The following is a 26,262-nucleotide window of genomic DNA, read 5'->3' on the forward strand; positions in this document are numbered from 1 at the left end:
AGCTTAACACAACAACAAACACGCCCCGTGCACGCGTTTCCCAGGATTTAACCCTGTTGTTGCCGTATTCACCTACAGAGGTTAAATACATGATTTATTTATCGTATCACTATATCTTGTCTAATACAATAAAACACATGTACGGTTTTTAAAATATACGTAATAATATATATTCTCCACAGCTGTCAGTACTATATTTCTGATGACGTGCCGACATACGTGTTGTTCGGGCTCTTGGTCACTGGATGGTGATGATGAACACGTTTTACCGTCTGTGTATAAAAGAGGAAGAAACGACACTTGGCTCATTTTCGCATTGCATACGCTTCCACGTAGGAAGGTAAGATAAAAACAACCTTTGTGCGCAGATTTAACATAGTATAATAGTAACACGTGCTACTTTAGTAACGTTACAGTGAAATACAGGCGGCGGTATCGTGTCACATGATAACTTGTGATTTGTACTTAAGTTCCGTGTGTCTGCTCAGCTGCTGGATGAACTGAAAGTATGTCGTCTCTGAAGTTATCAGTTAACCGTCGGAACAGTTTGTAGCATTAACTCGAGTAACGCAAACGATAAGAATCAACAAAGTCACTGAGTGACCCATGAGAAACTGTACAATAGCCTGCAAACGGAAACAAATATATGATCTTGGTTCTTTTAAAAATACTGAACAGTTCTAGTTCGCATTAGAACAACTTTAAAAAGCTGTATAATCAATTACCAAGTTTTTTTAAAGGTAAAATAAATAGTAAAGCACTCAGTGCTGCACTCCTGGCCACAGCCCAGCTGGTGGTGTCACTGCAGGTGTTTTGCCTGTTTTTAAAATTTAAATACGATTTTTAATTTTAATTTTAAATCAGTTAACAATACTATTATACAAAAATTACAAATAAACAATAATACATACAATTTAAAAACATTTTTAAATGTATTTTAAAGCAAATAGCAGATAAACATGAAATAAATTAAGGTAACATTAAGCATGCCAGGGGGCAACATAAATACATATAAATGAATTGGGAGCACAGTGTCACGGTTTTAACAATATTTTTTTTTTCTTTTTGCTGAAGTTATTGTCTTAATATATAGCTCATTACAACATTAAAGGTGTAAGTTGTTGCACCATTACGAATGACAAACAAAAACTAAGACTGGGGCTCATCCTTTTTCTCATTGTCTTTCTTTGATTAAACTGTGCAGAAATACACTAGCTGGTTTGTTGCTGACTGGCTTGTTATAAATGAATCAACACAATGACTTCTGCTGCCCAGCTTTATTCTCTGAATGTGTGTTCTTGGTGTGTCTGTTTGTGTATGAGGAGTGGAGTCTACTTCCGTCACAGTTATTCATCGCATTTAATTGGTTTCTGATTCAGCTCTTTACATGTTTTACAGTTTTTTTTTGTTTCTTTCCTGTGTGATATGTTAACAGTTGAAAACACGTACAGAGCTGCAGCCGTGTGAGTGAAGAACCAGGCGAAAGAGTTCGATGACGATCCACAGTGAGAGATGACGGACTCTGAGGTGTCGGTGCTGCTGCACTGTGCAGCCTGGAGGGGCCTGCTGCAGTCTCAAGTACAAGTGGAGCTCTCTGAAAGGTAGAAAAACAAAAAACTAGGCCTCTGACATGTGTTAAAACCACAGAATTATATAATTATAAGGCTTTTCTACCTAAAAGACACAATGGCTTAATTATGTGACATAGATATTGGGATTTGGGAATCATTTTTAAAGAATTACATTGTCGGCCACAGACATAGTAGGCCTGTAATGAATGCTACTTTATATTGTTCCCAAAATAATAACAATAAACAATATTATTGTATTTTTAAGACCATTTTATGCCACTGATATGATGACATAACAATGCAAGTACACCCTTCTAATTCTTAAGAATATTCAGACATTGGAATATGAAAAAATATTCTAAGTAAATAAAACAACACAACCAAAACAATTAATGAAATAGACTCTTGAGCTCGGCACACAAACATTACACTTAAATATTAAACATTTGGCACGGGGGTATAAAGAGTAATTAATTCCTTAACAGGCAATATCCTGTCAATCAGTCTCTCAATGGTTAGAACATTTGTTATCAAAAAAGTAAGAACATATTAGCTATAAGTTAGATAAAGTAAAAACACCAACACCCCTCTCTTATTCGGTTTAAACTGAGAATGTTTCCACACCGGAGCTGTTATCTGATAAGTTGATAACGTAAATATCATGTGACAGGGCTAATGGTAGGAATGTTTTTTTAGGGGATTTGTTGATAAGAAGATTATAGAATAACACCAGCCTTGTCCTTAAATACATCAGTTAGACATTGGACAAAATGGTACTAACCTGAAACTTGCTTCCTCTCCGTCTTCCCAGATTCAACAGGCAGACAGATCCGTCCCTGGAGCATCAAATAGAGGAGGTGTGGACAGAGCGGGTGTCCAAGGAGCCGTGGCTTTTCAACGGGTCCAAATTCAGACTGCACTCTTTCTGCTTGGCCTCATCGTCCTCTGTTTCTCCTAAACACCCACCCTGCACTCACCACATGCCCCTCTTAGGCTGCGCAGAGCAACAGGAGGGGGAATTAAAACACAGCAGACAAAAGATGGAGAATTTGTGCATCAATGATTCTCTGCATGACGCTGTCCAGAGCAGTTTGGACAAAAGAAACAGACCCGTCAATCATAGAGAGAATGAAGATAGTGCATTGTCACAAGTGTCCTCCATATGCAGTGAATCTAAGAGCGTCGCAGCTGAACGTCCTTCCAAAAACACAGCCGATCAGGAGGAGGCGGCGCTCCTCACTCTGAGACTAGGCCTTACCTGCTACAAAGATTACCTGGGAACAAACTGGTCGTGTCAGGTGGCGGAGCTCCGTCAACGCGGAGAGGAGCAGTTCGGGGATCCTCTGGCGCTGCTGGCTCAGCCTCTGGGTGTGGGTGGCGTCCTGTGTACAGACGACGGTCAGGTGGTGTTGATCAGGAGGAGCCAGAGGGTGGCAGAGGCAGGGGGTCTCCTGGACATCCCCGGAGGCCACCCAGAGCCAAAGGTGAAGTAAATAAAGCGGATTAAATGTCATTCAAATATGTGTTATTCACACCGTCGCTGCACCTCTTCAGGCGGTGTGTGAGCGTCTGGGCCGGCTTGTGTGTGAGGAGCAGATCAGCGTGGACATGATGCAGCAGAGGCCCGTCGTCTCGGAGCTGTTCTCGTCTGTGTGCGCCGAGATCAGAGATGAGGTGAGGGGGAATAAGTCCACTCTCAACTTGTTAGTTCCCGTGAGCCAAGCGTGTAGGAGAACTACGGTGGAAAACAAAAACACGAATGTCCCTTTCTAGTGTTTTGGTTTGTCCATTCTGATTAATCATACAAATTGTTGTTCCTTGATACTGTGCTGATCAACTTATGGTTTAACTGTTTCAGCACTAGTTTGAGCAGGTTTAAGGTCAGACTGATTAAAACATCTTTTAAATTAATCAGAAAGCATTTATTAATTTGTCCTGCTGAAAATTAACTTTGTATTTATATTTTACCGTACTGACCGTTGAACCAAGCTGGGTTTTTTTCCAATTAATTTAAAGAAAATATGAAACTATATTCACATTTTCCGATATATTTAAGAGCCCGGACAGCATTTTAGCACAACTTAGCAGTGATAGATAAAATCTACCATATTCACTTTAGAAGCTTCCTTCCTCCCGTCTGTCCCTCTGTCCGTCTTCAGGTGAATATTCCTCTGAGCTCCCTCGGAGAGCCGGTCCTGATGGGCGTCGCTCTGAATCACACCAGCGCTGGCAGACCAAGTGCCGAGTTCTACGTCAGGTTCTCATTCCCTCACTTTTGACTTTATACGATGGAAGTTTGACTTGAAAACCTTTTTTATAAATATGTATAATGTAGAGTCTGTGTCATTGGTATGTCCTCAGCTGCTTGTTGACATCTGATGAAGTCAGAACATTGTACTGGAAAGGAGGAGCGGAGGCCAGCGAGTCCACAGAAATTATCTTTCTCAGCAGAGCGGTGAGTAAGCTCGAGTTACAGCGACTCAGGAATGAGCTTTCTTGTTTTGGCAGTCGCATTAGAAGCAGAGTACGGTATATAAAAATAGACAAGACTGCATTTCATTGTCCCTGAATTTTTGTAGGAGGTGTTGCAGCTGGATAGAAGCAGCCCTCTGTGGTCGGAGCTGTGTCCTTCAGCTAAAGGAGCCGTGCTGCTTTATCAGACGGTGAAGCCAGACAGCGAGCGAGGCCGGCGCAGACGATGCAACGCTCAGCCGACCACAGCAGAAAATACACCCACATGATCAAATGTACACAATGACAAAGAGTTGAGGGATTTATTACTCTTTGAAGACTCTCTGACCAAAACTGGTGTTTACAAAATAGTGTATTTTTCATCATTTGTAATTCGCACGGTAAAAACATGATTGAATTTTAAAAACATTTTTGAATAAAAATCCTTAAAAGTGATCTGGTTTTGTGCCGGTAAAATGATTAAATACTACAACACTGATTATCTGTGATTGGTCAAAGCAGCTAGTGCAACCACAGTCTGTAGTTCTTTATATGTCTTGCTGATGGAGTTAGTGACATCAGTAGAACGATTGTCCCGGTAAACCCAGATGTGCAGCGGCATCCGTCTCTTCACCAGTAACCTTCATATCCGCTGTAGCCGAAGTCTCTGTAGTAGCAGCCCTGATCCTGATGAGGCACGCTCCACTGAAATGTAAAGCACATTAAAAGACAATGAGATTTGATTTAAAAGGAATACAAGACGATGAGGTTCAAGGGACCACAACCTCTTGAACCTTAAAGTGCAGCTTAGCTAACGACAAAGCAACAGCCCCAAATGAAGTCCCAGTGAGGTTTGTTGTGTAGGACTTCAGTTATAAAACACTCACATATCTTGGCTGCTGCCTCCATGGCTGCATGTTGAGTCTTGTGTCGTTCCACCCTACAAGGACCATAAAGAGATCAACTAACATCTTAAAATATCAAGTCTCCCTGCATGTTGCCCATCATTTCTCACGCTGACCATGAAGTCCAGTCCACTGGATCCTGTGTGAGGGTGGAGGGCCGTGAGGGTGGGGTCTTTTCTTGTGAAGTCGGGGTTTCTTCTTCTCCTGTTTGGAGATGGGGGGCAGCAGTCTGCGAGCCTCTTCGCTGTACTCCTGCAGGAGCGTCTGTGCCTGCTCCCGAGGCAACTCCACGTACTGCAGCTCCTCCAGCAGGTCGCTGTGCTGCTCTGGAAGACTGCAGCTCACTGGAGACGAGAGGGACGGTTTAAGTTGTAGAACACGGAAACTCACGCATGGGATGTTCAGTCTGCAGTGGACCCATTCATACGACTGTGCCGTCCCTGGTTTAACTGATAGGTAACCCATTGAATTACATGGTCCCTTCCTCTTGATTCTCTCTGTGAGGAGTGGATTAAATGAGATGAGATGATGTTTAAAGGTAAATATGAATATAGAAATGCCGTTCAGATCGCCTGCCAACACCAGTTTAACCCACATCTTCTGTGTCCCTAAATTGGCCCTGAGGTATCTTCTTAATGATGAACTCAGATGTTATACTTCCTATAAAATGTGCACAAGTCACACCTTGGAGTTTGAGCAGGGCGGTCTCAGGGATCTGCTCCCCGCTGCTCATCTGGTGCAGAGACAGTCGCCTTTTCCACTCGTCCGCTGAGGGAAAGACCACCACCACCCGGCGCCTGAAGCCCGTGAACAGCTGCAGCTTGTAGCGCCGTGCAGAGAAGAGGATGTTGCACTAGAAAGAGAGATTTGAAAAGGAGAACATGTTAGGAGAGCTGAGGTGGAATACAACGTCCAAGTACTGCTATACCCAAAACATCTTTGAAAATATGTTAATATACAGAGACTTAAAAGGTGATTTTAAAGTTAAATTGATGTGTATAGTAGAGAATAATTACCTGGTCGAGGATGTAGTTGCCAGGAGTCTGAGCGGCCATCTTGATCAAATCAGTTAGACACTGAGAGGCCTGCTGCAGCCTGCTGTCCCTCTGTCCACCACTCTACACACACGTCAAACATTTTTGGATCAGTTGGTCAGAAGTTGAACGTCATCTTTGAATGTGAATATAAGCACGAGAGTGAAGACTGGAGTTTTGACTGACAATCATACATGCGAGCAGCTCCTCAGTGCCCAGCAGCTTGTACCGCTCCTCAGGGTGCTGCTTCACGTGAGTCCTGGCCCAGTGGCTCTTCCCAGACCCAGGAAGACCAACCATCAACAACACCTGGAGGGAGGACGAGAAAGATTAAAATGCAACAACTTGTAATGAATAACTTCATTTACTTAAAGATGTTCTTTCTATCCTACGTGAATTCAAATGCTTTGGATGGATAGTTCCCGTCTCTCACCTCACACTGTGCTCTGAAGGTAGGAGGCAATGTGGTGCGCACCCTCTGCCTAGCAGAGAGAGCTGCCAGCGGTGTGAACCCTGCAGGACCAGGGTACCAGGGAGGAGCTGTGGGGTCCAGGAGAACCCTGACTGAACAGCTCTTACAGAGGACGTGAGGGAACAGAGGACGACACTGCAGCACAGACGCCTCCAGGGAAAAGGCCTCGCCCATGACACGACCGTTCTTATGGAAAGAGAGTTCAACAGCACCGTCTGTGGAGAAGGACTATCAATGTGTAAACATGACACACACACACACACACACACACACACACACACACACACAAACAAACAGTAGGGATTAGAAAAAAAGAAATGTCCTCAAACTTTACCAAAATAAATGTTGGTGTGACAAGACTCCAAAGACTCCAAATAGAGGAAGAACTGAAGAGAAATGTGTCACTTACAGCATAACAGCCAATGATATCTCCCTCTGAGAGGAGTTCTCCAAACGCTTCCTCCTTCCCACCTGACACTTTTTTACCACGCCCATCATAAGCAAAAGAGAAGTCATCTTCACCTGGTATGAGACAGCCATAGGGGGAAAAAAGAAAGGGACATTAACAACAATAAACACATCTCTAAAAGTGCCTCTGCTCAAATCAATTCTCCTAAAATGAACCTAATAATGAACCTAATTCTTACCCAGCAGTAGTGAGGTGTTGGCCATGGACCAGCCCACTCTCAGGCCACAAGGTTCCATGTCTTCTTGTTCCTCCAGCTGTGTGGTCAACAACTTCCTCTCCAGCCTCACTTCAAAGCCCACCTTGCCCTGCAGCACCCCGTGGGTGAGCCTGCATCCTGACCACAGCGAGGGGAATCGGGCCCAGAACCGCGGCTGCCCACATGCTCCATCGGGACCCACCTCAAAGTGCAGGTGACTGTCATCTGTGCAGAGAACAGAACGTCACGGAATCAACCTGCTTATCATAGCTTAAATCCTGTTAACTAAATGAAGTTTGTTTCATGTTCCTCCACCAGGGAAGGGAGGTGGTGCGTGTTGTCCAAAGACTTACATGAATCTAGTCTGACTTTATCTTCATCTTCCTCCTCCGTCTCCTCTCTGTCCGCTGGAGGTTGAGGAGATTTGGCTCTAGTTTTAGGGGAGAAAGAGACGGATGTGCTGCATTAGAATACCCTTTACATAAAAAGTCCCTAAAGAGATTTTAAAAGACCAAGTTTAGTATAGTTTTGCTATATTTCAACCAAACCCTGTTGAAGTGTTTAATATGGATATTCACACAAAGCTTCATCCTCACATCTACATAAACCCGCCCACGGTAGTGCTGTATATAAATACAAATATAAATATACACTGATTCTGGAGTGGGAGTCTTAAACGATGGGGGACATTGGTCTATCAAAATCCACTATTTTATAATTGAGTATTTCAACATGCTCCCACTATTCTTACAGTATACATGGAGTGAGTAATGGTACTTTCCAGCTCTGCCCCTAACTAACTATCCATAAACAACTGGAGTATAATCCCAATGTATACTTTAAGTGTATGTTTGGCTGATCCGGAAACTTTTAAATGCTTCTGTACCAAACTAACTACCTTGTGTTTACCTTTTGTATCGTATCTCCTCCTTGAACTCGTAGAAAGCTCTTCCTCTGCCCATCTCCTCTGAGGACAGAGGTCTCCTGTCGTCTGCACCTCCTCCTCCTCCTCCACCTCCTCCTCCTCCTCCTCTCTCCTCCTCCGCTTGGTACTCTGGTACACACTCTGAAATACTCTCAGAGCCGCGTTGTTGTTGTGGTGGCAGACTGGTGTCCGTCTCTGTCTGTGTGGCGCTGTGTGTGTATTCACGGGTGCAGTCCTGTTCACATCGCTCGGTAACTCCAGCTGCTGTCGGGGGTGATGAGGACGGAGAGTGGACGTCCACAGACGGTGCCGTGGTCGTCAGTGGGGGCTCATGTTGTAGTTGTACCTCTTTATCGACGTCTATGTCACACTGGCGTGCCTCTAACGCGGACCACAGCCTCCCCAGCAGTTCAGTCTTCAGCCCCTTGTGGTCCAGCCCGAGCCCTTTAAGTCTGGACCGCAGCTCGGGTACTTTCAACTTCTTCATGTCCGTTAGCTTCATTGTAACCGTTAGAGTACAGATTCAGATATCTTCTTGTTCAAGTTGTGGGGAAAAAAGGACTCAAAGTAAATTGCCAAAGTAAACTGTAACAGAAGAGCAGTGGTTTGGATCATTGGTGCTCTGGTTTGTGATTGGCTCTTTTCTTCTTCTTTGGTCTAATTTTTGGCAGACTAGATACTCGCAGGAGCTTTTGCTTCCCTCAAATGGTTAAAAACGGTACTACATCTGGTGTTAAAACATGGATGATTTGCATTTGTGAGGTTCTATCCATCTTTTCTCCGCTATCCACTCCAATTCAGTAACTTAAAAACTGTGAACACATTAACCTAATGTATTTTTCAACAGTGGTGGAAATAGATAGTTTACTTGAGCAAAAGTACCAATACTACACTGTGAAAATACTCCATTATAACAAGTAAAGGTTCTGCATTCAAAACCTAATTTAAATATCAGTCAAATGTACTATCAAAAGTATTAATACTCATCCTGCTATAAAAATGTTTCATGTCAGTGTTTTACTATTATGCATGAGGTTTTTGGATTAATGTGCATTAATGAGTTATTGCATTTTACTGCTGTAGATTAAGGCGGTGCTCATTTTAAGTCATTTATATACTGTTGTTGAGCAGTTTAATCAATAGCTAGGCATCATATTCATCATATGTTTGTAGCGTCGGGTTCCTGTAAGATTCACTTTTTAGATAGATAGTAGAGGGTGGCACCTTTTCCAGATTGTCCAGTTTGCAGCCAATGATGGAGCCGGCCTTCTTAACCAGTTCGTTAAGTCTGTAACCAGTTTGTTAAGTCTGTAACCAGTTCTTTAAGTCTGTCTATCTATAGCACTGGACACAGAGGGGTTGAAAAACTGTAATCTGAAAAGTAACTAAAGCTGTCAGATAAATGTAGTGGAGTAAAAAGTACAATATTTACAGCTGAGAGTGTTGTGGAGTAGAATTGATAAATAGTATACAATGGAAATACTCAAGTAAAATACAACTACCTCGAATAGGTACTTAAGTAAAGTACTTCACTAATTGTAGTTTCCACCACTGCTGTTCAGGTTAAAATGTGAAGGCTACTTGTGCTGTCAATCGATGAAGACTGATCCTGTTATAAAGCAATTGTTTTTGTCAATCAGTTTTGAAAGTGGTGTGAGAAGTATTCAGGTTCTTCGCTTAAGTACTTGTACCAATACAACAACACAGCAATGTAAAAAAAATTAAAAGTACCTAAGTAAAAGTCCAAAAGTACCATTTCTGAAAAATGGGCCCATGTGTATCTGAGAATAAAATGCGAAGAAACTCATTTTATCTAGACTTTTGTGTTTATGTGAGGAGGTAGAGATCATATTAACATTTGTAAATTAAAATTTTTTATAACTTTTATGAACTTACATATCAATCGTGTTGACCTAATTTACTGTTTACTTTTTCTGGTCATGTTCCTTTTTTAAAAAAGGCAGAGATATAAAGTGTGTCATTTAATGGAAGGAAATTCTCAACTTAAAAAAGGCAAACATATCAGTCAGTATTGTTGTGTATGGATGTTTTTATTTTAGTACCTGCGTTGAGACATTATTTCATAATAGGAAGCTTTTTATTTCCGACAAACAAGACAAATGCAAAAAAACATGAATGTGAATGAGCACAAACAGGTATAAGAGGTAAAAAGCAAGACCATTGTCAGTTATAATACAAAACATTTCATATATTACAAATCATTTCAAGTGACATTACTGTCTCATCTCTCTTTACTTCAGATTTCCTGCTCCGCTGTCTGTGTGTCATTACAACCATTTGGGTCGACGATGATAATAGGAGGGAAGTTAAACTTCAAATCATTCGTTTCAAAAACTCAAAAAAGTCAGTAACTTCTTTCCTCTTCACTCCACCCTTCTGGGCTCCGCAGAAATCTCTCTCAAGATGAAAACAAGCACAGATCCTCGAGGGTTTACCTCCTAATTACACTCTGCAAACTCTACAAGTATCATCTGAGACGATTTGACCGCTTCATTAGCGCCCTGAGAGCGGCTGCTTCCAGACAAACAGCATCATGACAAAAATCTTCACAAGAAGAGAGAGAGACGGTCAGCCGGGATTTTTTTTCCGTTACTCAACAGAACGTCGGGGGTCGTGCTCACACAGTGAGCCTGGTACTTGGTGGCTCAGTCACACTCTCACCACATGCTTCACAATAAAAGCGCCTCAGTGCTATGTTTGAACTTTACACCCAGTCAACAAAGTGTATTCTCCCTGATGAGGACACAACTGTGCAAAGCGTCATTCTCCAGCAGACATGTAAACAACCATGCATATTAAATAGATCCAAAACAGGACTGAAAGAAAAACACCACCTGGTTCCTTGTGAAGTCATTGAGTGACGTGAATAAACTGTAAGTCACAAAGTCACCATCAAATGACAAGAATGATTATTAGCTTCTAAATAACACTGTTACTAGATGACTGAATACATCTTTTTGTTCAGTAAAATCCCTTTTGTTCCAGCAAAGAGTCAAGGTTAGTCCCAGTGAGTGGCTCTCATGTATCTTCATTACGCTGGAGCTAAAAATAAACAAATTCCTGCACAGCTTTGAAAAAACCAGAAGCTTGTTTATCAACACTTCAGAGAATAACTTAAGTCTCTTTTAACCATATACATGAAAACATATTCAGTCTGCTGCGTGATAATAAAGATGTTTTCAAAGTTTAAACTTTACTTCCTAATCCAAACAAAACAATGTAGCTGGAAATGACACGATGTCCTTGTTTGAATTTTACGCTCAAAAATCAAGCAAGGAGATCTGTAATGCTGCATTCATGGAATTTCGGCAGAATGGGAAGAACAGAAAAACAGTCCGTTATTCCGATTTCGGAGCGTTTACACATTACTCCAAAAATAAAAAGCCTTAATTAGCTTCTTTTGTTGTGTTAAGTATTTGGAGCAGTTCATCAACAACTATCTGTTGTTACTTTCCAGCTATCTAGATGAGGAAACGGGTTAAAATCTATTTTTTTTTATCTTAAAGCGAACTGAATACTTAATGTAATGTACTCAAATGTAATAAATACAAGAGGCCTTAAGTGTAACTCTAAGTTGTGGTGCTTGAGTGAGACAGGGCCGGCTGTGATGGCAGCGTAATGTAAAGTGAGTGGTTTTGGCCCTGCTCAAAAGTCATCATGTCATTACATAATACAGCCTGACCGCGTAGTGGATGCTAAAAATAAACCCGTCAGTGACTCTAAATTACATTTCTTTGGCAATTCTCGTTACATATCAGCTGACATATACACCCATACCATTTATCGGTCAGGCTCTTATTGTATAACATAATAAATTAAAATAGAAACATACACTAAATATGATGTCCGAAGCCATGCTGCCAGGCCCATATTCTACATGTTAACTGCAGCGCTGTTCATCACTACCTCACACTCCCTCAGTTAGACAAAGACGGTGGGTGTTGCTGGAGGATGTGGAGGTGTGGGGGAGCCGCTGTCAGACGGACTGTGTCCCAGCAGCAGCTCCTTCTCTCGGGGACGACACGGCCCGCTGATGTGCTGGCTGTGAGAGTGGTAGAGCCGCAGGAACGCCAGGATGGACTGAGTCAGCCACAGAGCCGTCACGCCCCACAGAGACGCCTGAGGACCAAACACGTGCTTAATTAAGCTTACGTTCACACTTATATAATGGAAATATGGGCTATGAATGTTGATGTGTGTCTGTGTGTGTAGTCAGTATCATATCTCAGCATTCTAGAATGACAAATAAAGGAAAACCCCAGTGAGAAAATACATTGTCTAGTCGAAGGGCTATGTTGAAAAGTGGGACTCTGGCTATGTATTGTACATCTAGTGTGTGTGTGTGTGTGTGTGTGTGTGTGTGTGTGTGTGTGTGTGTGTGTGTGTGTGTGTGTGTGTGTGTGTGTGTGTGTGAGTACTCGTACCTGTGCCAGACTGAGCTCTGTGTAGAAAGACGAGGTTTTCACATCCAGGTAAAGCGGGACAGACTGGGACTCTGCACAGCTGAAAACAAACAAACAAAAACAGATGAGACACAGAATTTTGTACAGTTTTTTGGGTTTGGACATCAGTATGTTTTGGAAGCACTCTTGACTGAAAGATCTCCACATAAAATATCAACATATAGGATGTACCACCACCAGACGATGTACCTGTATGGCTGTGAGTTGTGATCGGTCACGGTGTCACACCAGGAGACGAGTCCCAGAGACAGGATCACACTGGCCCCTCCGGACAGGAAGAGCACACACACACTCAGCAGCACCGTCAGGAAGGAGGAAAACAGGGTGCTGAGCAGAAACACACAGACAGACAGCCATCAGACATATGGCACTATTAATACTAACATAGATTAAAAGCTATATGGAGGGTACGTGGGGAGACATACACACTAGAGCTGGAATTAATGTTTTGATAACTGAATAATTATTTATGCCAGTTTTTAAGCAGAAAGGCCACACATTCTCCACTTCCTGCAACTCTAATGTGATGATTTTCTGCTGTTTTATAACGGATCTGATAGGGAGGGGAATTTATTTTGGTTTCGGACTGTTGGAGAGAAAAAAACAAGGCGCCTGAAGACAGCATCATGGGCTTTAAGAACTATTGATGTTCACTTTATCACAATTTATTCTCATTTCATACACAAAAAGATGAATCATTAATCATACCCAGTAGAGATGGATACAAACGTATTTTCAGCTTCTTTGTTTACATCCCTGCATCCCTACTTTTGGACTGTAGGCATATGTATAAACATAATAAAGCATTCACACATGTATACTGTAAATAGTAGCAGAAGTCCTGCATTCAAATCTAACCAGTCAAATAAAGAACATTAGTAGCGCAATAACAGAAGTGCAGTTTAATCAGATCAGTTATCTGAGTCGGACTCACTCATCATGTCGTCCGTGCAGATAGAAGAGGCTCCTCCAGCCCTGCGCTGCACCGTACAGCACCGTGAAAATACCGACAAATGTGGCGAACTGGCAGGCTGCCGGTGGGCCCCACTGCTGCACCACCAGGTGAGAGACGCCTCCCGGCTGTCCCGTCGGCTCCTCCGTCCTCCAGTAGCCGGTGGAGAAGAGCGCGCAGCGGCCTTTGAAGGCAGAGCCGTTGAGAGCCATGGGGACGACCACGAGCAGGCCCGCCACGACCGAGAGGGCGTGAGCCGCACAGTGGGCCAGCAACAGCCGCCGGTCCAGCTCCATGTTACAAGTCAAAGGAGAACTTAACGATGAAAGTCATAAGATGATTAAAAACAAATATATTTGTAATAGATCAGCACATTGCCGTTTGTTTACCGTGTAACGGTTCACCGTGGTTGTGGGTATTTACAGAAATCAGGGCGTAGTTCAACTGTTTCACAACGCCCCGCCCCCCACAGAGAGGGTGAAGAGCCTCAGAGGTCTCACTCCAACAAAAAAAAGACATCATCACCATTATTGTCAAAATATTCAGAATCAGAATCAGAATCAGAATCAGAACCGTTTATTGCCATGGAATGTTGAACATACAAGGAATTTGATATGACGGGATAAGAACAACTTTCAAACAACAATTGTAGTAGTTATATAGAATGTTGATTACTGTATAAAACACCTTCCATTTAGAACTTATATTTATGAATATTAGCCTGTGCCACTTATTGCTGAATCAATGTAAATTTAGATAGATAGATAGTTACTTTATTAATTAAAAAGGGGACATTTTTTTGTTACAGCAGCATTTACGGTACAGGTAAAGCAATACAAATAACAGAGTAAAACATATTAAATATAAAACATGCACAATATATACAATAAAAATAACAGAGTAAAACATAAAATATAAAAAATCCACAATATATACGATAAAAATAACAGAGTAAAACATATTAAATAAAAAAAAAATCACAATATACTGTATATACAATAAATATAACCGAGTAAAAAATATTAAATGTAAAAATGCACAATATATACAATGCTAATTGTATTAGCATAATACACATACAGTCTCATAAGTAATATATAGTTAAGTTAACATACAAGCCACTCCCATAAGAAAATAGCAACAATTATATGTTTGATCAAAAAAGCTTTGTGACAATAGAAGTTAAAAAGAAGTAAACATTTATTAAATTGTACATTTAAACAAAAATATCTGGCAATGGTCTATAATGTCTTAAACCTGTCTAGAAGTGTTTCAGATGGCTTACATCTGACAACTGACAACAGACCAACAAACTCTTTTACTCCTCTTTCTATTCACTCTATTCACACTATTTAAAATACGGATCTGAGAGGTCGTTTTATTATTGAGCAGAGAAAACATCTTTTACACTAACGATCTTTGATGCTAGAAGTTTCAGCAGTGACGTAGTGACGTCGATCTGACATCTGTTTTTACCAACAGGCCTCTTTTTATCAGCTGGATAGAATCTATCAGATTCGACAGAACTTTGGGGTCATTGTGGGCTCATTTTGTAGAATGTCTGTAGAAACCCAACACAGGAACCTTACTTTAAAAAAAACAAAACAGGATACACATTTTTGTTTTTTTTAAATCTTTACAACATATAGCTAACCAGTTATTAAAAGAGCAACCTTTTCCTGATCCTGAATCCTAAAGTCACGCTGGTTTCATTACAGACACAGAGATTAGTTGAGAGAACTCAGGTCCACCATGCATTTTAAGTAAGTCTTTTTAATTCCCCAGAGGGGGGTCCAGACTGGATGCCACTGTTTGGTAGACAGGAATGTGGGTGGGTGGAGCTGGGAGTGAAATTCTTCACTGTGGAAAAGACCAGCCTACTGTCCCCCCATCCAAAGCTGATCAGTGAAGCTGTAATGCACATTTTCCTGAAAATCATCTTAAATTATGTGGAGATACCTTCAGTTTTCATGACGCCAATGCAGAACATTCAAAACCACGGAGTGAGGAGAGAACACACGATGCAAATGAGAGAAGCTCAAAACATGTTTGATTTGTAAACAGCAATTACGATTGACTTTTACCACAAAGTCCATAAATATAGCCTAATAATATACTGGCACATATCGTCTGTCATTATAGAAACTTAATATATGTAAACTATATATTATTTTACTTTTTTTAAATTAGTGCAGGGTTTTAAAAGTCTTATTTAAAGGTTACAAAGTAACATGGTAACCAGCGATAACTGGTAAGAGATTTATATCTGTCTCTGATGCAGAACCCTGCTCACAAAAATCCCATATAGTGCCAGATTGAATGACCACAGAATTGAATGAACATGATGTCTGTGACGCTCACAAACATTTGCTATACAGGGCAGGCTGCCATTCTAGAAACAAGGCCGATACACAAATAGCTTACATCAACATCAGTTGAGAATTAAGGAGAAAGTGGATTGAATTGACAGTTAATAAACGGTAAATTAATTGAATAGATTACATTATAATAACAATAACGTACGGTGTATAAAATGGGACCTTTATGTTTACAAAGGTATTTGTTTGCAAAAGACTGACTATGCTATATGATTGGTTTACAAAATAAGACGACCACAAAATGCCGAAACCCGGGATCGAACCAGGGACCTTTAGATCTTCAGTCTAACGCTCTCCCAACTGAGCTATTTCGGCGATAGAACATACATTGAACGCACGTAGTATAAGAAGACACACAACCACGAACAATGTACCTGATTGGTCCTTAATTAAAGGCTACACAACCCTTAAAGCGTAAAAAAGCTGTAACCGGTTTGTTGGGTTTAACTTTTTGTACCTCCGTTGCTCCGGATTGCTGGTACGTGCCATACGATGACGTCACATTGACGCCCACTTTTAAGCGCAGAGGCTGCTGGGAAGAAAGGTCAAGAATCGGTGGCCGAGGCAGGCACGGATTAAACGTCACTGCTGCAAGAAAGATGATCGTTTAAATAGAACTAACCTAATGGTACTGGGACGAACTGATTTATTATTATAATGGGACATGAACGCCTTGCTTCATATAGTACAGCGAACATTACAATGAGCTATTGAGCGTTTCTTAGACTCAGTCGAGCTAGCTGCTGTTAGCTGGCTAGCATCTGCATTGTTATTGTTTTCGCTTCATTAGGCGACCATAAAACACGATCACCCGAGGTTCCCCAGCCGAGGCAGGGGCTCGGACTGCCTGAGTGATGGTTTTTAGTCCGCCCCGGGAAGATGGATGACAAGTCCAGCGGCGGCAGCAGCAGCCACCACCGGCTCCTGATCGTCCTGCTCATGGTGTTGCTCTTTGGCGTCATTATGATCCAGTATGTTTGCCCGAGCAAGTCTGAGTGCCAGATGCTCCACCAGCTGGGGACGTGGTTTAAGGACGGCAGTGCAACTGGTTCCCGGAGCAGCGGCAACACAATCCAGGACGGGCTCCAAAAGGATCCGTATATCGCAGAAGATGGCGCTCTGGTCCGCTTCGTCCCTCGCTTCAATTTCACCAAAGCCGATTTAAATCGTGTCGTGGACTTTAACATCAAAGGAGACGATGTTATCGTCTTTCTGCACATTCAGAAAACGGGTGGCACAACGTTTGGTCGACACCTGGTGCGTAATATTCAGCTGGAGAGGCCCTGCGAGTGCCATGCAGGTCAGAAGAAATGTACCTGTTACCGGCCTGGTAAAAAGGAGACCTGGCTGTTCTCCCGGTTCTCCACCGGCTGGAGCTGCGGGCTTCATGCGGACTGGACCGAGCTGACCAGCTGCGTCCCGTCACGCATGGACTCCCGAGAGGCTCCCGTGGACCTGCCCAGGTTGGTGTAGGAGGGTACTTATGATGGGAATTTAAGGGTGTTCTCTCAGATAAGAAAGTGATCTAAAATGTATGGAACACTTCTGTTAATGTGCACAATTGAGGTAGCTGTTCACCTTCATAGAGTGAAGAGTGTGAATGTGACACCTTGCATGCAGGTGGTGAAAACCTGGTTCTAAAAAAACTGTTCACAGAAGATGTACTTTTGAATAAATCTTCATAACAAATATTTAGTGCCTAAACTTTCTTTTAACCTAATTCACAAATACTTTTAGTACACACTAACCAAACCGTTGCAGGAGCTTCATGCCAAACTAATCCAACCAATCTATTCTCCAAACATTAACATCGGTCCATCAAATGCTTACTTGGAATAGTAGACTAAATAAATCTACAGATGAATTAATAATAAACATAAAAATATTAGTTACAGCACTATTTCGTATTACTTGTAGTGACATCAAGGCTTTTTAAGTTGGCTTATTACAGAACTAATGTTGTCTTTTTCTCTCCAGTAGGAACTATTATTATATAACCATCTTAAGAGACCCGGTATCACGCTACCTGAGCGAGTGGCGTCACGTGCAACGTGGTGCTACATGGAGGGCCTCCTTACATGTGTGCGATGGACGTTCACCAACACTGTCTGAGCTGCCAAGCTGTTACTCGGGAGACGACTGGTCCGGTTGCTCCCTGCAGGAGTTCATGGACTGCCCCTACAACCTGGCCAACAACCGGCAAACCCGCATGCTGGCGGACCTCAGCCTGGTGGGCTGCTACAACGTCTCCACCATGAGCGAGGACGAGCGCTGGGCGCTGCTTCTGGAGAGCGCCAAACGCAACCTGCGCGGGATGGCCTTTTTTGGGCTGACAGAGTACCAGCGTAAGACCCAGTATCTGTTCGAGCGTACCTTCAACCTGGAGTTCATCGCGCCATTCACGCAGCTCAACGGCACGCGCGCCTCCGGCGTCGAGGTCCCCAATGAGACCCAGTACAGAATCCTCCAGCTAAACCGGTGGGACGTGGAGCTGTACGAGTACGCTCGTGACCTCTTCCTGCAGCGTTTCCAGGTGGCGAGGCAGCAGGAGCGCAGGCAGGCCAGGGCGAGGCGGCAGCAGGAGAGGAGGCGGCTCCGCGGAAGGCTCGCTACAAAGCAAGGGAGGCAGCTGAAGCCCACTGATGCACCCCGTGGCCCTCTGAGCCACTCCGTAGTAACTGAGGAGCAGCGGAGGGGAAAGGCTGGTGGAGACGGTGATGAGTCTGAGGTGCTACTCCCGGACTGGTGGGATCTGGATGAGAACGGCACCATGGAGGACTACATGGACAATGTGGAGCAGTGGAAGTGAGGGACTGGAACAAGCAGTAGGGTGTCTTAATACTAAGTGGGCCATGTTCTGCCTTGTCTGTTAATGTTAGTTAATCAAAGTTGTTTTAGTATAAGCCTTCCACTAAATTGTCTTTTTTTTCTCTCTCACCGTTAACCAATGACACACACATATTTATTGATACTGATTGTATTTCTGTTCCACAACTGACATTCTTAATGAATACATTTCTTTGACATAAAGAGAGGCTTGTTTAGGTAACTGCAATGCGTTTACCTTTCAGTGATCACACAAGCCTTCTAGATTGTTCTACTGGCTTTACAACACATCTGAACTAATGTGATGTAGCGTGGAATGAGGGGGTGTTTTATTTTATTTTCTTTGTTAAAAAGAACAATTTAATACTTGTTGTAACTATAAGTAATATGCTACTGTTTGTGATATACAATCCATGTTTGCCAAAATGTTGTCCTGTCTGAAATGCATACATTTTTAAGGGTACCTGTGTTTTTGTGTCTTATAAGTAACAGAAAAGGAGAGTGGGATTTCCATAGATACCTCATTGTGTAGCATTAACTGCTAATTTGTAAAATCCTGAATGTGTTTAAAGTCTGAATTTTTTTTTTATATAAAAAAAGCTTTTACATTCACTGCACTATTGTCTTCTCTTGTCATACTTAAATATCTTCTTTCTGTGTCTGATGTCCTTTTGTCTGATCATTTGCACAAAAAGGCTGCACGCTTTTGTTTTGCACTTGCAAACCTCTGGAACACCAGTAGGGAGCGCTGAAATAGTTTTAATGAAATCAAAACTTCCTTGGTGGAGATACAGAGGTGGTAGTTGATGCCACAGTATATTCTAACATGTGGTTGGATTTAGACCATCTTAAGTGGATTTAATAGAGGGATCAGCTGGGACACATTTTGAAGAATTATTCAGCAATATACTAAAATATAGGATTGTTAAGAAGACGTATTACCTTTTTTTTATCAGTACAGTTGCATTGGCAGAGATGCTTGAGGGATGAGAACAGTGTGCATGTTGTGAATTCTATATACCGAAATAAATGAACAAAGTTACAGTATATTTAAATTTGAACTGATTATGAAAAACCTTAAACCCGTTTAAATTTGACGTCAGGCTGACGTTATACATTCACATTTTGCACGTTAACTTGACGTTAACGTGCAAAAAAAAAAGAAGAAGTAACTGATCTTTATTATTAGCCTGAGTGCTATAATAATAGTAATTAAAATGACATTCCGTTGGGATATGGGTGTGTTTTTTGGGGGCTAACGTTAATCTGACCAGGATGACAGGGCGACATAATGAGTCATTTGTAACCAGGTAAATCTTCTATCCGCCTTTTATGAGCGTAATCTTAGACACACAGACTACCATATAGTGGTTCAACTTGTTTATGGTCAGCCGAAGTGTTACCGTGATAACCTGTCGTGACTTTGATTTCTCCTCAATGCTAATCACGTTATCTAAAACGAAAGCAAACACGCTCCGTCTCTCCCAACTCCACCCTCACCATTTTTCCCCTCCCTCTTATTTTTTATTTTTTCCAAATCTGTTATTCTGTGTTCAGTCAGTGTTGCAGCCGAGCAAATGTAGTTGCAGCAAAACATTTCAGCACCCCCCTTCTTTCTTTCTCTCACTCCACGGCGGTAAACACGTTGCTTTTTCTTTTTTTTTTTTACTTGCATGGATTTGTATCATTCTTAGCCAGACTAACAACGCGGTCTTTATGGGAAAATAACCATAAAATAACCATTGAAACCGACGTTGATACAGGAGAAGATATCTGAATCCGACTGGACTCTACACAGGTAAGAGGCTGAGCACGTCTGGCGCAGTTTGCAGCGATAATACTGCTACCTAGTTTTATATTTAAGCCGCGTTGCAGTCGTTTAAAATGCCTCCTCCACTCTGCCTGTTGCGTGGAAGCCGCCTTTGTTATTGTTAATTACAGGCGTTATGTCGGTGTTAGACAAAGGCGCAACCGAAATAATATTGCGTGTAAAATGCTTTGGGTATGTCTGCTGAGCAGTGACGGCTGTGTGGATATCATATTTGAGTGTGGGATCTGCACACAAGGGTTTGGTTGAATGCAATGTGCAGGGATTTTATTGGATGTCTCTTACAGTGCCAGTGTTCCAAGTGCAAGTTGATGTGTAATATTCCATTACAGTTGGCAGAAGTGAAGAGCACCTGCAGTTTCATTTTCCTGGTTATCTATCTGTGTGTCTGCAGAATTCTGCAGCCAGCCTCCATGCATGCATGCATGCATGCGGTGCAGGGAGGTTGAGTCACTGTTTGCCCTCAGGGGTCAGACACTAATGCTACCATACATACTGTGTTGTCACTACTTATGCCTATACAGTACATATACTGTACGCTTTTCATCCTGGCTCATTTAATAAAACAGCCAGTTAAGACACGTTCAGCACCCTGCAGTATGTGGACTCTGCACCAGTCTAGCTAGTTCTTCTTTACTTCATATAAACACTGGCAAACACATGTGGGCATGCAGCCACATTACCCACATAACCTGTTTTTTATTTTTATTTCCCTTCTCACACAGACACACATTAACTGCCTGGGAAGCTCAATTTTTTTACAATAACGAATCAGAAATAGTATGCCGATGACACGTTGTTGGTTTAACTTTGATATCTACAGTTTTTCCACACGGTTCACTTTCATGAGCTCACTACAGGGGTGTGAAACTCCCAGCTCACAACACTTTATATGCAGTCTTTTTTTCTGAAGTAAAAGTACAACAGGAAACTTAAACTGCAAGTATTGCATGCTTTGTGCCGGCTGTGTTGTCCTGTGCGATAGGGTAGGCGTGTGTGTTTGCTTGAATGGGAACTGTGGTGCTTTAATGAGCTGAAAGGATTACTGATACTTAACCTAATTATTTTGCTCCCTCCTTCCCGGCTGCTAGCTTTCACTCTCATTGTGATTTATGGATCTTCCACCTTGTGCTTTTTAATCAATTACCTTGTCATTAACGTTATCCTGTTTTGTACTTGTCCTTGTCGATGCTCCCAAAAAAAATTGACTGTTTGGTGAACTAAACAAGAATCATATGGCTGGAGATCAGAGTCGTGTTTAGCTACAGTATTCGTCACACAACTACCTGTGCCTCTAAAAAAGAGACTCGCCAAGCTTTTGGGAATGCCTAAAACTCCATTTTACATATTAACAAAATGCTCTTTATCTGGAGAAATTTACAACAATAATTCACAAGTGCAATAATAAAGCAAGCTTATATTTCCGAACACTGACATTTCAACTTCTTTCAGTTCTTGAAGTTCAGCTGAATTTTCAATTCACTTTGCGCTCGCACTTCATTTTAATGTCTTTCACCTCTTCCATTTTAGCTGATGTATCCAAATTGGATATTTTCAGTACTGCCACTTCATCTTTAATTATCTGAACTATTTCAAATTTTTCATCTGTATATTTTCAGCAGTAGCACACATGAATGTGTCTTTCTGAAAACATGGCCTTTTCTATTCTAGTTTTGTAATGCCTCTCTTCTCTCTGTCAACCTGCTGTATTACTCTATAACACTTTATAGTCACATTTGTCATATTTATCGAATGCTCTTAATTTTCTACACCCCCGAAATTGCCTTCGGCCACTGGCAAGAAACTTACTTCATAACCCCCCCTGACCATACAACGATTGTGCAAAAGAAATTAGCAAACGGAAATATCTAAGAGGAGAAATAAAATGGGTTTTGTATTTGTTTATTTGTTAATATGTCACCTTACCTTTGACTTAATGCGTGCCAAACAGTTTTATCGATATCAGCCTATCGATTAGTGTGAGCAGATAAGGTCTGTCTGTCGAGGTGGCACCCAGCCTGCACACCAGCCATAATGCAGACGTCAGAGCTCCGGTGAAGGTTACACTGTCGGTAGCCCTTTGGTGCACTGTGTTTGATGATGGACGCAGTGCGCCGGAGTCAACAGCAGCCACCCCCCCCCCTGTCCTCATAATACTTCCCCCACATCCTGTTCCTCCTACATGTTGACCCCCATCTGCTGACTGCTGGAGCCCCTCTTCTCTCTGCAGACACCTGGTGGACCGGCAGCAGCATAATGGCTGTCACAGCTGGGGCGCTCTATATTTATTAGCCATGCCGCATCCCTGCAAATTACTGTTTGTGCTGCATCGTAAAGGTCAGACAGGTTCAGTGGGCCAGGATTATTTCTGTTCAAAATGGACACACTTTATTAAAGTTCTCCTATAGCTATGTGGGAATAAAGTTGAGTTTTAATTTAATTTTTTAATTTTAGACAAATAAGACAGTTTAATAGCATGAAGAATAAAAGGGGATGACTGTTTCAGGTTTCAGATTCTCAAATGTTATTATGGGAATTTGTCACTGGATGAAAACAACCATACTGTGTATATTATAAGATTAAATGGTGTATTGACATATAGCTACGGTAAAGCCTATTTTCATCCTTTCTTATATGTGGTTTGTTATTGAACCATAACCCAATCATCCGTGTCGTAGGAACAACACTGAGATAGTTGAGCTGTGTGGGTTGACACGGCACAATAATCCTGCCTCAAGCATGTAGCATCAATCCTCTCTTTAATAACAGAGCTCTTGAGCCGTGTTTTGCTATAAGAGTACTTCTAACTTGTATCCCTTTGCTTCATCTGCCTCTTAATTATTGGCTTCTTGGCTGTTTGTTATGCTGGTGTAACTTTTGGCTTCCTCGTGTTTTATCATGCTGTGGTAGGTAGAGTACTGTTGTGCAATATTGCGGCTTGGCAATCTGGGTTTCATTCCAAACTGAAGGATCTGCATTTCCAAAGAGTGCTATCTCTTTAAAAAATAACTGCTGATTATAACATCAAACATAAATTAAATGCAAGGAGACATATTTTGCTTAAAGCAGACAATGCATGTGAGTGTTGTTTTTGTACATGTTTGGCAAAAATGTTTGTATCATCGTTTCTATTGTTCCCATCGATGGTTTCTTACAAGTTTGTGGCATCTTTGAAGACGTAGTCCTCTGTATAAATTCAACATTTTTACGAAGACGTTGTGCCGTTGGATTTAATCTGGTGGTTGTACCAGTCTGCTGTTGTAGGTGAAGTATTCATTGACTAATGTGCAGACTAGTCACACGATGTACTTACACATTGGAGTCAATCCAAACTGTTGTTGGGGTGAATGCTTTGCTAGTGGTGAGGCTTTCTGAATGGTTGATCTGTACTTTGATCCAGACTGAAATATCTCACTGTTAAATTAATTAATTGCTGTGATTATATTTTTCACAAACATTCATGGTCCCCAGAGGATGAGTCTTTGTGACTCGTATACTGTGAAACATCGACTTGTTGGATACCAGATGTTGAATCTATTTGAATTTATGTATTGAATTACCAGAAAACATGCTATATCGAGATACGAAATGACTCATATGGTGATAGAAGATTTTGGCCATGACACCCAGTCAAGGTTATACCCAGTTATGAGAAACTAACTGATTAAACATACTTACTGTTTACCTTCAATGTCAGATTTGTTGGCTTACTAATGAAGTTCACGTGTCATTTTGTCTGTTTATGATCATGCTGTAACAAACACAACCAGAAAGTGGGCAACGTGCACATCATGCCATGTCATGACTTTTCTATTTTTAACTGCCCTCATTGTCTTCCAGTAAACGTAAAGGCCCAGCCAGAGGCCAAAAGGAAAGCTAACAAGGCAAGGCTTGGTTAAACAGTCGGTGAAATTTTCCTCAGGGTGAATCTACTGGAAAGCAGAGTCACAGCAGTTTGTATCGGCAAGTGAAAGGTCATTACCGTGTATACTCAAAGGTGCAGGGTGCCGTATAAACTAGAGCAGCCCTGGAGGAGATCCAGCGTTGGCTGCGCATCTTTCCAAGAATTGTCATAATGGCAACTGTGCGCCATTTGGTGTCTGGTGTGGCGAGAGTGAGGCGAGGAAGAGAGTGGTGTTGCTGAGGAGCATTTTGATGATGCGGGTTGCGGGTTGCTGAGCTGCGTCGTCAGGGTGTGCGTAAGCAAGGGCGCTTGACACTGATGTGGACCTGAATGCAGGACGTGCAACGCTGCAGGAGGAGTGCTTGTTTTGTCCCCCTGAGAAAAGTTTCTATCGATCTGTAGGTAGGCTGGGAGGAGGAGGAGGAAGGACCAGACAAGCATAATGGTTAAGCAAGCAAAGCAGTTGCCGTACCTGCTCATCTCTTATTCCTGCTTCTCTTTTTGTTTTGGGCTGGGGATGTGTCTTTGTTCTTGTGTTTGAAGGTGGGTGTATCAATTCAGTTCCCACCTCCCCCTTATCCCTCCTTCTCCCACTCCACTGCGGTGTTCTCCTTCTGGGCTGTCTATCTGCATGCGCACACACACACACACACACTCTCGTTCCCTCACACTCCCCCCCGTCGGTTCCTCCGTCTGTGTCTGCCGCCATCAGACGCAGGGACTGATAATATCTGCTCCAGCCCCACTCTCCTCCTCCTACTTTTTGTACTCCTCCTCTCCTGCATCTCGCCTATTGTTTATTCACTTTGTGCTTTAATGTACTACCATGTCTCATCCAGGACAGCCTTCTTTTTCTCTTCAGTTTTTACCAGCTGGACTTTGCAATCTCTTGTGAAGCTAATTTGTTGTTTCTTGTCTGAGTGTATCTTTATTGAGCCACCCTCACTGATTGTTATCTGTATTCAGTTAGTGTCCGGACACGTCGCTCTACTCCCTGCACAGAAGGCTGCATGCATCCCCTCTCCTTGCATCACACTGCAGTATAGTCCACTGTTTGAGTAAGACATGACTTACTCCTCAACGTCTGTGAGAAGCTGCTTGGAGTCAGAGTTGTTGTACAGTATGAATATAAGCATGTGGCTCAGCCATGACTGTGAAAAAAATCCTGGGAGGAACAAGGACGGGCTCTGAGGAGGGAGGAGCCGCTGTGGAAACTGCCCAGTCATTGGTCGGTGATGTGCTCTGCATGCCAGCAAAAGTCTGTCCGATTTGCTGGAGCCTTGCATTGAGCACAGCAGCTGCAGTTGTGAAGAACTACACCCCCCCTCCCTCCCTCTCTCTCTCTCTCTGCCCTGTCTCTCCTTTTTTCTACTTCTTCCCCTTCACATTAATAACTGTCTGGGAATCATGAGTGTCGACCACACACGTGCCCGCCTATGCGACTTCAAGGACACCGCTTTTTACAGTATATTGTAGCATGATTCACTCCAAGTTAGTCAATTACTTTCTGCTCCGTGGAGCTCAGGGGAGTTGAAGTGACGTCTCTGTCCTGCCTGCAATCTCCCTCCATCCCCTCTCTCTCCCTCTCTCTCTTGTATCACTTAATCAAGACATAGCTTGCCCTTTCCTGTTCATTGCTGCCTCCCTCCCTCCCTCCCGTATGCTCTGTTCCGCTATTTGTTTGTCCTCGCTTTATTCTCTTTGGCTCTATCCCTTCCACGCTCCTGCCTCGTGGTCCTCTCCACCCTCCGTTTAAACCAGCTCCACACAAGGTTGTAGCTTCACGACATTTTTCTCCTCAACAGGCTGCTTTCTTATTTTTTGTCAGTGCTTTAAATTAATGTTCTTTTTTTATTTTTTTATTCTA

At 42.3% G+C, this 26,262-nt stretch overlaps 5 protein-coding genes and 1 non-coding gene across 10 annotated transcripts in view; 3 read left to right on the forward strand and 3 right to left on the reverse strand.

Annotated features, from left to right (window-relative positions):
* Positions 1-259: 259 nt before the first annotated feature.
* On the forward strand, positions 260-4,478 carry nudt22 (nudix (nucleoside diphosphate linked moiety X)-type motif 22). Its single transcript, XM_068714972.1, has 7 exons — positions 260-340; positions 1,436-1,601; positions 2,383-3,055; positions 3,126-3,245; positions 3,731-3,828; positions 3,933-4,026; positions 4,151-4,478. The coding sequence occupies exons 2-7, from the start codon at positions 1,513-1,515 to the stop codon at positions 4,310-4,312; spliced, it is 1,236 nt and encodes a 411-aa protein (XP_068571073.1). The 5' UTR covers positions 260-340; positions 1,436-1,512; the 3' UTR covers positions 4,313-4,478.
* Positions 4,332-8,634, reverse strand: si:ch211-107m4.1 (heterogeneous nuclear ribonucleoprotein U-like protein 2). The gene is made up of 11 exons (XM_068714971.1): positions 8,008-8,634; positions 7,452-7,528; positions 7,081-7,323; positions 6,843-6,955; positions 6,395-6,661; positions 6,148-6,270; positions 5,944-6,045; positions 5,612-5,780; positions 5,044-5,271; positions 4,910-4,962; positions 4,332-4,727 (listed from the first exon to the last, which is right to left on the reverse strand). The coding sequence occupies exons 1-11, from the start codon at positions 8,523-8,525 to the stop codon at positions 4,653-4,655; spliced, it is 1,968 nt and encodes a 655-aa protein (XP_068571072.1). The 5' UTR covers positions 8,526-8,634; the 3' UTR covers positions 4,332-4,652.
* A 1,421-nt stretch (positions 8,635-10,055) lies between these two features.
* Positions 10,056-13,906, reverse strand: zgc:153018 (Transmembrane protein 179-like). The gene is made up of 4 exons (XM_068714973.1): positions 13,442-13,906; positions 12,697-12,834; positions 12,469-12,547; positions 10,056-12,163 (listed from the first exon to the last, which is right to left on the reverse strand). Exons 1-4 carry the CDS (start codon positions 13,753-13,755, stop codon positions 11,966-11,968), a joined length of 729 nt encoding a protein of 242 aa, XP_068571074.1. The 5' UTR covers positions 13,756-13,906; the 3' UTR covers positions 10,056-11,965.
* A 2,173-nt stretch (positions 13,907-16,079) lies between these two features.
* Positions 16,080-16,152, reverse strand: trnaf-gaa (transfer RNA phenylalanine (anticodon GAA)). The gene has a single exon. It is a non-coding gene; the product is annotated as a tRNA-Phe (tRNA).
* Positions 16,153-16,381: 229 nt separating this feature from the next.
* hs6st2 (heparan sulfate 6-O-sulfotransferase 2) lies at positions 16,382-19,280 on the forward strand. Of its 2 annotated transcripts, none has more exons than XM_068714975.1 (2): positions 16,382-17,300; positions 17,815-19,280. In XM_068714975.1, the coding sequence occupies exons 1-2, from the start codon at positions 16,717-16,719 to the stop codon at positions 18,644-18,646; spliced, it is 1,416 nt and encodes a 471-aa protein (XP_068571076.1). In that variant the 5' UTR covers positions 16,382-16,716; the 3' UTR covers positions 18,647-19,280. The 2 variants fall into 2 exon arrangements, with proteins under 2 accessions (XP_068571076.1, XP_068571077.1); XM_068714976.1 differs by having other exon boundaries at positions 17,818-19,280.
* An 896-nt stretch (positions 19,281-20,176) lies between these two features.
* mbnl3 (muscleblind-like splicing regulator 3) overlaps positions 20,177-26,262 on the forward strand; it is a 28,113-nt gene continuing 22,027 nt past the window's right edge. For 3 of the 4 annotated variants that reach the window (XM_068714977.1, XM_068714980.1, XM_068714981.1), the window contains exon 1: positions 20,177-20,461. The gene's annotated coding sequence lies outside the window, so the exon portion shown is untranslated. Of the gene's footprint in view, positions 20,462-25,763; positions 26,168-26,262 lie in introns of those variants that run through there. The other variant, XM_068714978.1, reaches the window with a different exon arrangement.

This window comes from Cebidichthys violaceus, unplaced genomic scaffold (genome assembly GCF_023349555.1).
Source record: "Cebidichthys violaceus isolate CVI_PGR_0920_01 unplaced genomic scaffold, fCebVio1.0.p SCAF_2, whole genome shotgun sequence".
NCBI lineage: Eukaryota > Metazoa > Chordata > Actinopteri > Perciformes > Stichaeidae > Cebidichthys > Cebidichthys violaceus.

Excerpts from the sequence above, each read along its gene's own strand:
- nudt22 (XM_068714972.1), top strand. The coding sequence starts at position 1,513 with ATGACGGACTCTGAGGTGTCGGTGCTGCTGCACTGTGCAGCCTGGAGG. Across the intron at positions 1,602-2,382 it reads CAAGTGGAGCTCTCTGAAAG|ATTCAACAGGCAGACAGATC; the intron begins GTAGAAAAACAA and ends CCGTCTTCCCAG. Across the intron at positions 3,829-3,932 it reads AGTGCCGAGTTCTACGTCAG|CTGCTTGTTGACATCTGATG; the intron begins GTTCTCATTCCC and ends GTATGTCCTCAG.
- si:ch211-107m4.1 (XM_068714971.1), bottom strand. The coding sequence starts at position 8,525 with ATGAAGCTAACGGACATGAAGAAGTTGAAAGTACCCGAGCTGCGGTCC. Across the intron at positions 6,662-6,842 it reads ATATCATTGGCTGTTATGCT|TCCTTCTCCACAGACGGTGC; the intron begins GTAAGTGACACA and ends ACACATTGATAG. Across the intron at positions 6,046-6,147 it reads AGCTGCTCGCATGTATGATT|AGTGGTGGACAGAGGGACAG; the intron begins GTCAGTCAAAAC and ends ACGTGTGTGTAG.
- zgc:153018 (XM_068714973.1), bottom strand. The coding sequence starts at position 13,755 with ATGGAGCTGGACCGGCGGCTGTTGCTGGCCCACTGTGCGGCTCACGCC. Across the intron at positions 12,835-13,441 it reads CTGCACGGACGACATGATGA|CACCCTGTTTTCCTCCTTCC; the intron begins GTGAGTCCGACT and ends GTTTCTGCTCAG. Across the intron at positions 12,548-12,696 it reads CACAACTCACAGCCATACAG|CTGTGCAGAGTCCCAGTCTG; the intron begins GTACATCGTCTG and ends GTTTGTTTTCAG.
- hs6st2 (XM_068714975.1), top strand. The coding sequence starts at position 16,717 with ATGGATGACAAGTCCAGCGGCGGCAGCAGCAGCCACCACCGGCTCCTG. Across the intron at positions 17,301-17,814 it reads GCTCCCGTGGACCTGCCCAG|TAGGAACTATTATTATATAA; the intron begins GTTGGTGTAGGA and ends TTTTCTCTCCAG.